The sequence below is a fragment of the Artemia sp. Qi Xiang Cuo genome, chromosome 20 (assembly GCF_049724085.1).
Source record: "Artemia sp. Qi Xiang Cuo chromosome 20, ASM4972408v1, whole genome shotgun sequence".
Classification (NCBI taxonomy): Eukaryota; Metazoa; Arthropoda; class Branchiopoda; order Anostraca; family Artemiidae; genus Artemia; species Artemia sp. Qi Xiang Cuo.
Window position 1 is genome coordinate 8,669,570 of NC_142813.1, and position 13,415 is coordinate 8,682,984.

The 13,415-nt window shown below is 35.1% G+C and overlaps 1 protein-coding gene across 1 annotated transcript in view; it reads left to right on the forward strand.

Annotated features, from left to right (window-relative positions):
* nonC (serine/threonine-protein kinase Smg1) overlaps positions 1 to 13,415 on the forward strand; it is a 331,176-nt gene that overhangs the window by 90,998 nt on the left and 226,763 nt on the right. The window contains exons 15-18 of the mRNA XM_089106498.1: positions 1,867 to 2,176; positions 4,212 to 4,381; positions 7,542 to 7,769; positions 11,863 to 12,248. Coding sequence (XP_088962624.1) covers positions 1,867 to 2,176; positions 4,212 to 4,381; positions 7,542 to 7,769; positions 11,863 to 12,248 — 1,094 coding nt within the window. The remainder of the gene's footprint in view (positions 1 to 1,866; positions 2,177 to 4,211; positions 4,382 to 7,541; positions 7,770 to 11,862; positions 12,249 to 13,415) is intronic.

Below are 13,415 nucleotides of genomic sequence, written 5' to 3' on the forward strand. Positions count from 1 at the left end.
TACCACCCCTCCCCCCCCCCAAAAAAAAGGTATGACATATGATGTATTCTTAGCGCCATATACCGTATCGCTGTAGCCGATCCCGTGACGGTTTATTTAATAACAATAATCTTGGGTATTATAATTTTTTTAAGAGAATTTGAGGGGTTGATCTCATTCTGCTTTTGGCTTAGTGCATTCAGGTAAGCGGTGAATATCATGGCAACCATGATAATAGATAGATAGGGGGATTGATTTCATCTCATTTTGTTTTTGTGTTGGTACATTCAGGCAAGCGGAGATTATCATGACAACCCTACGAATATTTTGCGTGCTTGAATAGTGAAGGCAATACAGTAGCTTGTCCCCTCATATAGCCTAACTTTCTCTTAGCGACTAAAAAGTAAAGAAACAGAAAAGTAAACAAAAATTCCATCTTTATTCATTCCATCAAACAGTTCGTGTTAACGAACTGTAGGTAAGGAGCGACCGGGCTCAATAGTAACCAAAACTTTAAAAAAACGAATTGTGATATGGATAAATATATCAAAAGAATCGGATTTTTATGATGATTTTAAATATATAAGTATCAACAAGTGTAGTAATCAAAGGTTACGCGCCTGAGTTACCCATCAAAAGTTACTTGCCTGAGAAAATTTGCCTTATTTTCGATAAAATGGGGGAAAACGTCCCCTGAAAGTCATAGAATCTCAATAAAAATCAAACCATCAGATTCAGCATATCAGAGAACTGTACTGTAGAGGTTCAAGCTCTTATCTGCTAAAAGTGGAATTTTGTATTTTTTGCCAGAAGAAAGATCACGGATGCGTATTTATTCGTTTTTTGTTGTTGCTGTTGTTTTTTTCCCCCAGGGGTAATCGTATTGACCCAGTGGTCTTAGAACATCGCATGATGGCTCATTTGTACTGAAATCAAAAGTTCTAGTGCCCTTTTTAATTGACCAAAAATATTGAAGGGCAGCTAGCCCCCCTACCACGCTCATTTGTCCACCAAAGTTACCCGATCAAAGTTTTGAGATAGCCATTTTTTAAGCATAGTTGAAAAATTTAATAACTATGCCTTTGAAGATGACTTAATCTCCCATAGTGCCCGGGATGAGGGCTGAAAGTTATGAACTTTGCCTACTGTTTACATATAGTATTGGTTATTGGGAAGTATACATACGTTTTCAGGGAGGATTTTTTTTCTGGTGGTGGGGGGAAGGTTCATAGGAAGGGGGGGGGTCACGTGGGAGGATCTTTCCATGCAGGAATTTTGCATGGAGGAAGGATTCCATGAAGGGGCGCCGGATTTTCCAGCATTATTGAAAAAAAGCGATTAGAAATTAAAAAAAAAGTTTTTTAACTGAAAGTAAGGAGCAACACTAAAACTTAAAACGAACAGAAATTATTACGTATATGACGGGGTTCTCCCCCTCTTCAGTACCTCGGTCTTTACGGTAACGTATTTTTAGTACTTTCAAAAGAACTATTTATTCTAATTAAACGGACTTTGTGATTCAGGGGTCATTCTTAAAGAATTGGAACAAAATTCGAACTTTAGCGCAAAGAGGAGGTATTGACGAGTGGGCGAAACCCCCTTATATGCCTAATAATTTCTGTTCGTTTTAAGTTTTAATGTTGCTCCTTACTTTCAGTTGAAAAAGCTTTTTTTTAATTATCATAAAGGCGTAATTAACAGCTGCTTTTGTTGCCGAAAGAAGTCAGCTGATCCATTGCTGATATCTTGCTTCGTTACTGGTAGAGAGATCCCCACCTGACATTGGATTTTAATAGCAACCGTTCAAAGAATAAACAAAAGGCATAGATGGGACTAAAAAAATCCATAATTTGAAAAAAAATAGTGATTAATCTCCTTTTGTTTTAGCTTGGTGCATTTAAAACTTCGCAAGCAGAGAATATCACGGCAACCCTGCGCATCCTTGACATGCTTGTCAAGCATCCTGTGGAAATGAACTCTGTTTTTGAGCTAAGTGTAAAATCCACCTCGGCTGCATCTTGGAAACGAATAACTCCACAACTTTTAGCTCGACTTGCTTATCCAGATTCAATCGTGAGGAAAAATTTGTCTGATCTACTTTTAAAGATTGGGGAATCTCACCCAGAATTGTTGGTATTCCCCGCTGTCGTTGGAGCGGAGGCAGTATTAGAAAGCCGATCTTCGAAGAAAGATACAGGTAAAAATAATTTAGATTTTAAAAATTAATTTATTTAATGAAATAAAATAATTTGTATGAAATTTTTATTAAACATCTTAATTTCGAATTTAGAAAACCGATTAAGCCCTTTTTTGGAAAGCTGATCTTTGAAAAAAGATGTAGGTTAAAAACAATTTCCATTTTAAAATAAATTTATTTAATTAAGAAAGAGTAATTGCAACTTTTTATGAAATTGTTTATTAGATAAATTATTTTAAATTTTAAATTAAATAAAATGAGATAAAATAAATTTAAAAGAATTAGATTTAAAAATTAAAACAAAATTAAAGAATAAAATAAACCGAAAGAATAAATTCAATTTAAGATTGAATAAATTAAATATATTTTCAGGTTCGAGTGTTATAAGTGAATACGTTTTTATAACGGAGCTGATTGTTCTAATATCGCCTGGAAATGGTACCCATGGAATTATCTCCAGGAAGTCAACTACACAGCCAATAATTGATGGAGGGATATTAGAGTAGAGTATCATTTTCTGCGGCGGGGGGGGGGGGTGAAATGGCTGTGGCCTTCGTCTGCTACTGAGAGTCAAACTTTTATTTTCTAATTGCCACAAACGAACTTCCCTTTCTTGTAACCTCAAAATTGGAATTTTGCAATAATCTATCTTTTAGCCTATCTTATCGAATTTTTTTACTCTATTTATTTTTATCCTTTTTTTAAATCTGCTTCTTAAATTTATCTTTAGTATAATTTTCCATTTAGCTTTATCTATCTGTTTTGATTAATCCGTTTTTAATCTGTTTCTTTTAATACTGTATCCAATTCAATTTAAGAAGCTTTTTTTCTGTTTTTTTTCCTCTAACCGCAAATAATCTTTTAATCCTTAAACAATATATACATTTTCATTTGAACAATTTGAAGAAATAAATAATCCTTAAATAAAATTTTTTCGTTACCAAAATCGCATTAACTTATCCTTCATAACATCTGAGACCTTCAAGGACATTCAAGTAGGGCAATTCAAGTAGCATTTAAAAATGATGAAGGAGGATGTTTAAGTTCGTCTTTGATAAAAAAAATAACAACCTATGCCATCGAGAACTATGTGATATTAAACAGTTAATCACAAAAATCTTTTGTGATCACAAAGCACAAACAATATTTTTGCTTTACATTGAGTGGAACTTAAAAGGCCACGCTATCTAGCATTGCCAGGACTGTATTTAAGAAAAGGTGGAGGGACCTTCCCTACTCCCTAATATATTTGAATGAATTGACGATCCAGGTAACTTTATTCTATTCATGCAATATGGTCCTTACTTTTGACCGATGTGTGGAAGTATGGATGAAAATGTGGGTCATGTGACGTGTGAGTGTGTAGAATTGAGTGAATTGAGGAATGAAGTGTATGCATAAAAAAAGTAGATTTTTGTGATTTGTGTTTCTCTTTGTTTGGGTTACGTAATGTTTGTTGTTTTTATGTAATGACACTTATTTAAAAGCGAATTTTCCTTTTTGTGTAGTATTACTATGGTCCTAGGGCCTTTAGCGCAATCAAACTTACTTAGTATTGTGATCCTATGGGTTTTTGAAATTCCATAGCTACATGTGAGCTGAAGCACATTTTCATGTTTTTAATTTGGTGTGAAAAGAATATACTAAAAGCTGGTATTTTTTACACTTTATTAAAAACCTTTTTGTTTTATTAACATGACAGGTGGTTTCACCATAACTGAGCAGAAACTCCGGCCACAAAGGCCCATTGCCTCCAGTAATAAACTGCAAAAAGATGCATTAAACACAACACTTAATTAATTAAGTAGAGAGATGGATTACGAGATAGACGTGAAACATATTTACAATCATGAAGTCACAAATTTTGAAAGGGTCTGAAGGTTCACCCCTATGCTTATGCTCCTAAAAATGAAATTCAGACTGTTTTGGTCTTTTTTCCAAATTTCTTGCATTTGCTCTTCGTTTTGTTTTTCAAAAAATTGACATCCAACTGCCATTAAATTTGGAATTCACTTTTTATTTTTACATTTTTTAGGTTTGCTTCGTGATTTATTGTCGCAGTCGAGTGGCAACGGTGACGAGTTGGACGTTGCAACAACGTTTGAAGGAGTGGAAGAGGAGGAGCTTGTTGAGGAGGAGCAAAATGAAGACTGCAATGCCATGAAGTCCTCTTTTGACCTAATTCTGGACGCTTTCTCTAGAGAGGTTTGCCAAAACTTGACAATATTTAATTTTTGGTTTTGTAATCTAATTATTTGACAATCTCATCATCCCTCGCCATCTCTGTTGCCATCAATTGTTGCCATCTCTTTTGCCATCTCTCGCCTCGCCATCAAACTTTCAGACTGTATCTACTTTCATGTTTTTTTTCTTACATTTTCAACTAATTTTATTATTAATTATTATTATAACTATTATCTAATTGAATTAGATTAATTAAATTGTTGTATTAGTTAAATTAACTGAAACAATTTATTATTTAATTTTGTTATTATTTTTTTAACTGATTTCAATTAATATATTTTTTTTAATTTTAGTCAGTAATTGTTTAAATTATTAATTTTTGGATGAAAACTAAAGAACTTTCTAGTATAGTACTTTCTGTGCCTAAAGTTCTTTGACTGTCACATAATGCTTTGGGGCAGAAGCGCATTCAGTATTTTTGTTTGGGGGGGGGGTACTATTTTTTTTTAAGGGGGGTACATAAAAAACCTCAAAAACGCATAAAAAATTTTTTTATATCCATTTTTGTCTCGTTTTTACGAGTCAAACAAACATTTCGGGGGAGGGGGGGGGAGTTCAAACCGGGTAACCCCCCCCCCCCTGGATACGGCCTTACTTTGGGGGTTTTTCGAACTCCCCCAAATAAAATAAAATTCTCTCCGAAAATTAATGTAAAAAAGTTAATAGCTAGTATTTCGTTTCATTTTAGAAAACTGGATTTGCTTCTGGGAAAATTCTGGGAAACCCCGAAAAATCGGGAATAGAGGAACTACTTATAATCAACACCATCTTTATCTCGTGTAGTCGTAACAGAGATTGCAGCCCCCATAATAACTTGGGTAACATTGTATTATCAACTAACTAAACAAGATTCTGCAGGTAACATTAAAACTAAATCCATTACAACTAAAATTCCGACGTTAGAACGTAAGGAAATTGCAACGTTTCAACATTAAAACGTTATAATATTAAAATTAGCATTACTAACACTACAATTATCATGATAATATTGCAGCTTTTGAACAACCAACATTACTAGCATTCCAACTGAATTACTTCAACTACTAAATACTATAACGTTGTCCTAGTAATCTTAATTGGCAATTCTAGATGAGTAGCTCCATGATGAAACTGTTATGATCCATGTTCTCTTGTTGTTTTCTGAGAAAGTTGTTTCTAGAGATTGCCACTGGTATTTCCTAGGTTTGTGTTCACAGTTATTGCTTAGGTGACTTTTAAATACTTCAACTTACTTGACATAGACTGTGTTCTGGGATAGTTATTTTAGTAGTTTTCTGCGTGACAGAGAGACAGCTCTTCTTTAAATGAGTATCGTATTGTGGCCCAGGGTTGCCATCACGATCAGTTCCTAAAGTGCTAAATTTGTCAAATTTGCGTGTTAAACGGCGGTTTTTGGCTCTAGAGGCAAAAAATTGACCGTAATAGTGCTAAAATAGCACTTTCTTGCTACAGGTGGCAGCTTTGACAACGTGCTACACAAAATGAAATAATGGTAAAATAACACTTTTTTGCTACTGGTGGCAATCCTGCTGCAGCCATGAGACGTTGAGCATGTTACTATGGCATTGATCGCATTCTATGGTAGTTTACCTCAGTAATATACCACTCGACAAAAGATTAAATTCTTGGTGTTGCACTGCAGTTTGTGCATGCGTCATATAACTTTGACATTTGCTGTATTTTCTGTTAGTTTTTTCCAGTAATTATATCACGCGTCAAAATATATAAAATAAATAGTTGAAAGCAAATTCTTGAGCTCCCCTTACCTGTCATTCAGAATCCTCTATCCTCTTCTTGACCTTCTTCCAGACCTTCTTCCAGAAAGAGAATGTCCCAAATTCCAGCCCAATCACTTCATTTATCAGGAATGAATAGCAAAAAGACTGACAAGCACAGAATTAAAAAAAAAATTAGAAGTTACTGGAAACATATGTCGTAGTTCCTCCTTCCTCCACCATTTCGAGCAAAAGACGTACTTTTGGTATCATCTCTAATGTATATGAGCTACCCTTTCCGGAGCGAGAGCCTCCTCCGCCTGTATTTCCTCCCCAGTCATAACCTCTCGACTGCTTTAAATACTTAGAATTGCGGATTCTAATTGCGAAATCCCTTCCCTGAAAGGGAAGTATTTTTGTGTTTTTCACTCCTGCAGCTTATCACTCCAAGAAAGTGTTTCTTCTTTGTGTTTATTTTCCAGTTGTAAGTTTTAATCTTTTTGAAGTTTCTGTGTGATCTTTATTTTGCTAATTTTCAACTTATTTTCATCATTACTCTGAATAAATATTCACTCTGAGGTTCCTTGAATATCTGAATTAGTTAAGACAAAATTATTTCTGAAACTTGAGTTTGATTTTTCTGAATCTGAAGCGTTTAGTTCTTTACTCGCTGAAGTGCTCTTTTTTCTTAGGTATGTGAACCGCTTTATAGGTTTTGACTGACTGAAGTGCTCATTTTGGTTTCTTAGGTACCAGAAATGCTCTAAGAAGTTTAGGTTTTGATTGACTGATGCGCTCATTTTTTTTTTGGTCAGGTACCTGCAGTGCTTCAGAGATTTAGGTTTTTACTGATGGAAGTGCTCATTTTTGTTTCTTAGTACCTGAAATGCTTTACGAAGTTTTTTTTTTTACTGACTGATAGGCTCATTTTTTTTTTTTTTTGTCATGTATATTCAGTGCTTAAGAGATTTATGTTTTTAAAGATGGAAGTTCTCATTTTTGTTTATTAGTACCTGAAATGCTTTACGAAGTTTTTTTTTTGACTGACTGATACGCTCATTTTTTTTTTTTTTTTCAGGTACATGCAGTGCTTCAGAGATTTAGGTTTTTAATGATGGAAGTGCTCATTTTTTTTTATTATTACCTTAAATGATTTACGAATTTTTTTTTTTTAATGACTGTTACGCTCATTTTTTTTTTTTTTTTTGTAAGGTATATTCAGTTCTTAAGAGATTTATGTTTTTAAAGATGTAAGTGCTCATTTTTGTTTATTAGTACCTGAAATGCTTTACGAAGTTTCTTTTTGACTGACTGATATGCTCATTTATTTTTTTTTTGTCAGGTATCTGCAGTGCTTTTAGAAGTTTAGATTTTAATTGACTGAAGTGCTCATTTTTGTTTCTTAGGTACCTGAAATGCTTGGAGAAGTTCAGCTTTTAACTCAAGAGCTTCAGAGAATTGTCCTACTCTGGGATGAGCTTTGGCTTACTACTCTGAATCAATATCATTCCCAAATAGTCAAAAACATTAACAGACTTGAATTTGAGATGGATAAGTTGAAGATGAATGTCTCTTTGACAAAACAACAAACTGAAGTACTGGGAAGGAAGAAATATAATATCATTTTTAAACCGGTAAGATATCGTCAGACTAAAGTTTAAATTTTAATTTAAACAAAAAGGGAAAAGGGGTCTGAAAAGAGAAAAATCTCAAGCCCTTAAGCCGTTGTCCACTGACGTTTTTTTCTGATAATATTTCAGAACAAGAACAAAAATTTGTTCCATTGCCTGCTGTGAAATTTGGGGGGAGAATTTGTGTACCGTTTCAGTTTTCTGAACTAACAAGTGTCCCAGAAGTTTGATATCACATTTTGACACAGTAAACCCTTGTGCCGTCATTGTAGGAAGTAGGAGAATTCGGTATTTGTCCAATTATATCAAACACTTAATTTTATTCAAAATCATAATGCATTCCAAATGCACGATATGTAGTCATCGGTTGTGCCGTATTGACTGGTCATATCTGTGCCATCGGCTATGCCGTATTGACTGGTCATATCTGAAATATTATTTGACGTCTCGGTTGGAAAAAGCTACGAATCAGGCTGCTTAATTCCAATTTTCGACTGTCTGACCTCCTGCTAGACAATCTTATCGGAGGGCGTGAGTTCAAACGGTAGGCATAAACGAGCTGAAGCGAAACCTGTAAAAAAATATCCCTCAACTCTCTGATATAGTTAGTGACTTTATATTCTCCATGCTGAACACTATCAAACATAAGGAAATCAACTCCTCTTAGCATAACCAACTCAGCGGACAGTCCAATTACCCAAACAAAATTTGAACAAAAGATGACGTAGATAATTTCTGAGACCACACTGCCTTTCCATGACGATAAATAAAAGTTCAAATAGGGATAAAATCCTTTTAATAGACACTGATGATGATAACAGTGATAGAAATACACAAAAATGCCAGATATTTTTTGTGTGAGTCACTGCATATGTGCATTGCCACAGTCACTGCATTGCCAAATATGACTATTTGAAGTTTTATTTATGAACAAAAGATACACAGTGTATGTATAAAAACTCACTATGTTTATGGTCTTAAAGTCTGTAAAAACTGAATTCGAAATTGAACATATGACCATGCTGAGGAAGCCTTTACAAGAAAATGCGCAGTGTGATGTATATGGCGTCAATTAATGACCAGTTAACATCGACTGATATATCAGCTACTTAAGAAACGTAAACGTATTTAAGAAACTTAAGCTTCAGAAGGTGGGGAGTTAACTGATAACAGGGTTAATTAACACCCAAGAGTCACTTTTTACTTACCCTATTTTGCAACACAATGTTTCCCAATTATTTTCGTGCACCCTTAGCTTTTTCCCATTCACACTTTTTCGAAAAAAAATATTCAATTATCGCTTGTTTAAGGTTTTGGCCGAGTAACATCTGTTTCATATATATGTTTTGTTTGGATTCCCAAATTGCTTAGAAATTTGATGGAAAGCTTGGAAAAAGTAAACTCTTGAATCAATTTCAGAAGAGGTGGAAATATTGCTGAAGTATAGATACAGAGATAAATAGAAAGATGATACAGAGCATAGATACAAAAAGTAAAGATATAGATAAAGTATAGATAAGTGAAGATTATTACTAAAGTATTGTAGGTTTGATTTTGTTCAAAACCGTATCGCAAGATGATTTGCATCTAGATTCACTGTATATACTTATTGGCTCTGTTGTATCGATGTGTCACGTCTGCAAAATTACTGGATGTGTCCTTTTGTATTTGTCTTTTTCGCGACACAGTATCGGACATTCTTTTTATACAATTTAAGCCGTTTTCCATTCGTACCTTTGTGAGGATTATTTGAAAAAAACTACGTTTTCGAAAGAGTTAAAGAGGCTGAGTCACAAGTTCGAACCTTAAAACGTGCAGGGATTAGGAGGTACAGCTGGGTGGCTGCCATCACTGAGTTCCTGCAATCAGTTGGTCGTACCAACACGAATGAAACTGTTGCAATGGCATTTTTTTAAATCTTCAGAGAATTTGGCAATGACAACTCAGTCCGTTACAGTTATAACTACAAACTTGACTCTGTGCCAGGCATAGTTATGTATTCAGTGTGATTATGTATGATGGAAAAATGGATGAACCCTAACCTATTTGAACCGAAACTGCTTTTTTATTCTGAACCCTTTTACTGTACTCTGTTTTTTCTGTTCAAAATTGTTAAGTTCATCACATTATAGTTTGTTATCGGCTAGGGAAAAATTTCCTGTAAAAAATCCAGCAAACAGGTTCAGTACTGTTTCTAATCAAAGAGATGCAATAGGATGTTCTTACGGTAAAAAATTCAAGCAGACTTCGTTCGTGTTGCAAAGCATTTCTTGGCAAGGGAAAAAGCGTGGGTTGAGGGTGGCGGAAGACCCCCAAAATAAAAATCTTAACAAAAGGGGCTGCAAAAGCGGGGGGTTTGGGGGCGGCAGCCCCCCAACTGTACCTCCTAATCTCTGTGCGTTTTAAGGTTCGAACTTGTGACTCAGCGTCTTTAACTCTTTCGAAAACGTAGTTTTTTTCAAATAATTTCTGCACGTTTTTGTACAGTTTATTACTTATTATTGCTTGACTAACTGTTAGCTGATCATGCCCGGAGTTAAAATTGGGGGGCGGCCCCCCCCAAACCCCCCGCTTTAGAAGATTCTTGTGTTAAAACTTTTAAATCCTGAATGCTCAAATCAAATGCACAGTAAGATTTTCTTTTTTTCAACTTTTCTTCGAGCATGCGGGCATACGGCATGTTATCAAAGCAGTGGAGACTTACTTGTAAGCTGAAGGCCGACTGTGATATTCTTCTGGAGACGCCTGTTGAGCCGAAGGATTTAATAGATTGGATTTAAAAAAGAAGCTGATTTTCTTTTTTAAACTTTAAATTTAAGAAATACTACTTTAAATTCAATATATTAAATATTTACTCTGACGGGGAATCAAACCCGGGTCTTCCGCATGACAGACAGGAATAGTGACCACTGTACTATCAGATACTCTTGTTAAATTATTTTTAGTCTGTGCAGTCTATTTTCGACGCAAGCAAATACAAAGTAAGATTATTGTTTTTCGACAAAATAAACTTCTGGGAAAGTGCTGGAATTTTTGTAAGCTTGCAGTCGGTCTTGTCAGGTTAAGAGGACTATTTTGATCTAATTTAATAGTGAAATACTATGCTTTTAGGAATTTCAAAAATTAACATGGGCTCTTATAGGAAAACGAGGTTTTTCGTAAATGTAAATTCTGGGGATAATTTTTCCGTTTGAAAATATCAAAAGGCCCAAACAGGTTGAATTCCGGTTCAAACGAGTCCTCATTCACCCAGACCCGTTGCCACTATGGCCTGTAGGCGTGGCTGATAAAAAAATAATAACTTGATGAACATTAAGGGGCTATATTTGGTTTTTGGAAAACAGGGAAGGAGTGATCGGATTGAGCTGAAATTTTGAGGATAAGCTCCCAGGCCCTAGGAAAGCTTATCCTCTAAATTTCATCCTCTAAAATTCAACGTTAAAGGGGGACTGTGGGGGTCGAAACTTCCGGCCCACTTTCCCCTATGAAGATAAAGTCGGAGGGGGTGACATTTTGAATGTTTCTTAGTTTGAGCATAGGCTACAAAATGCGATCACCGCCGTCTCTCTGCGACCGTTAGGACCGGAAATCGCTGAACATTGTGGTGGGTTGCCTCTTTAAAGAGGCACAAGTGTGCCTCCTTGATATAAAAAACAGCCATCCACAAATTATCTCTTGTGTGATTTTTTTTTTTTTTTTTTTTTTTTTTTTTTTTTTTGTCTTAATTATCTAATCAAGTTTCTCAGGTTGGGGGCAAATCATCCCGTGCTCCCCGTGTTTCTCTCCCATATTTCTCCTAATACCCATTTAGAGCTGAGTCGACTCTGGCTGAGCTTAGGAAGTTACACTGATGACCCTCGTTCCAAACAAAATAATCAGCGGTACTTGGACTTGAGCCTCTGCCCTTGTGGACACACGATTTCAAGTCTAGTGTGCCAAGAACTCGGCTAGTGTTTTTTATTTTATATTTTATTTATATATTTATATTATATATTTTATATATTTTATTTCTGTAAAAAGTGTATGCTTTTTATCTTCTAAGTAACTGTATTATTAGGTATATTTTGATATTGCAATTTTCCCTCCTTTCTTTTAGATACTTCTAGTATTTGAAACACTTCACTCAGTGAGCTCTTTGCCACCCTCAACACCTCATGAAAAGTCGTTCCATGAAAAGTACAACTCAATTATTGAACAAGGCTTAAAGAGCATGAAAACCCCTGTTGACGTGTGGAACCCCATTATGGCCTGGGCTCCGTTTAAACAACTTTTGAGTAGTTTGCAGGCCAGGTCACAAAGGAAAAATGCATCCCATTTGCGGCTGAAGGACATTAGCCCAAGGCTAGCTGAGCTGAAGAACACGAAGATAGTTCTACCAGGTCAGACAACAGTCACCATTTCCTCACTTGACGACCTTGTCTTGGTCCTACCCACGAAAACGCGTCCAAAGAAATTGATTTTCAAAGGAAGCGATGGGGTTAAGTAAGTTATTATTATATTGCAATTAATCTAGTTTTTGCAGATTGTATTTGTGTAGTTTTTGGTACGCAAAATTTTGGTATGCAATGTAAAATAGCGGTCTTTTCACGTTGCTAGGTCAAATTGACGCTGAATTAAGTGCTGTACGTTGCCTTTAATACCTGGAAATTACATTGTGTATTTTTTACACCGTCAAGGCTAACGTCATGCATGGTTTTTACATAAAGTACGAAACTTACATTATATTACAAACATTACTTTACTTTAAGCGTAAAGAGTGGGTGCTGAGGAGTATGGAGACTCGCCTGATATTAAGGATAATTTTTTGTTCATGTTTAACTTGATTACAAAAGTTAATTACAGGTTCGCTCATGTATGCTCAATACCCACTCTAAATCTAACACGTCATATTAAGGTAAATGCCGCCAACGTGCGTTGTCAGATTTTTTAAAAACACAAGTAAATGGCATTCAGAAATGCCGCTAATCATTTCTACAAGAAATAGATTAAATTCTGAAACTAAAGAAAACCTCAACAAAGGAGTCAATAAAAAACGGTTAGAAATGTAATAGTAGTTAGTAATATGCACCGGCAAAAGGTCCATTACAATACTTATCCACTCACAGAAGGGTAAAACGGTCTAACCCACGCTAGATTAAGTTAAGTATGTTAAGTTTTAGAGGTTTTTTTTTACTAAAAAGGAAGATTCAATCTTTATAGGAAAATACAAAAGAGTATTAAAAAGTCTAACATAGTTGGGTCTTGAGCCATGGTTCTAGTGTATTGGTAAAGGGTTCATTACCTTACTCACACACAGAAGGGTAAGATCTATCTGAAGGATCTAACTTAGGAGTTTTAGATGTTTGTGACTAAAAACTCCCTTTTGAGAAGTAGAGCGCTCCCCCTTGGTAGTATAGATAGATATAGATAAATATATTTATCACAAAAGCCCCACGGGCCATGGATAATACAAATACAACAAAACACATAAACATAATAATAAGTTCAAACACTTGAAAATAACAATACGACAGAAAACCCTCCCTATGTCTCATCCCCACACTGACAAAATTTCCCAAATTTATAATATCCACTTTGCAATCATTTCCTATTTTATTTTCTAAACACCTTCTATCCATGACATCCCTCCCAAAAATTGCCCTTTTAAGT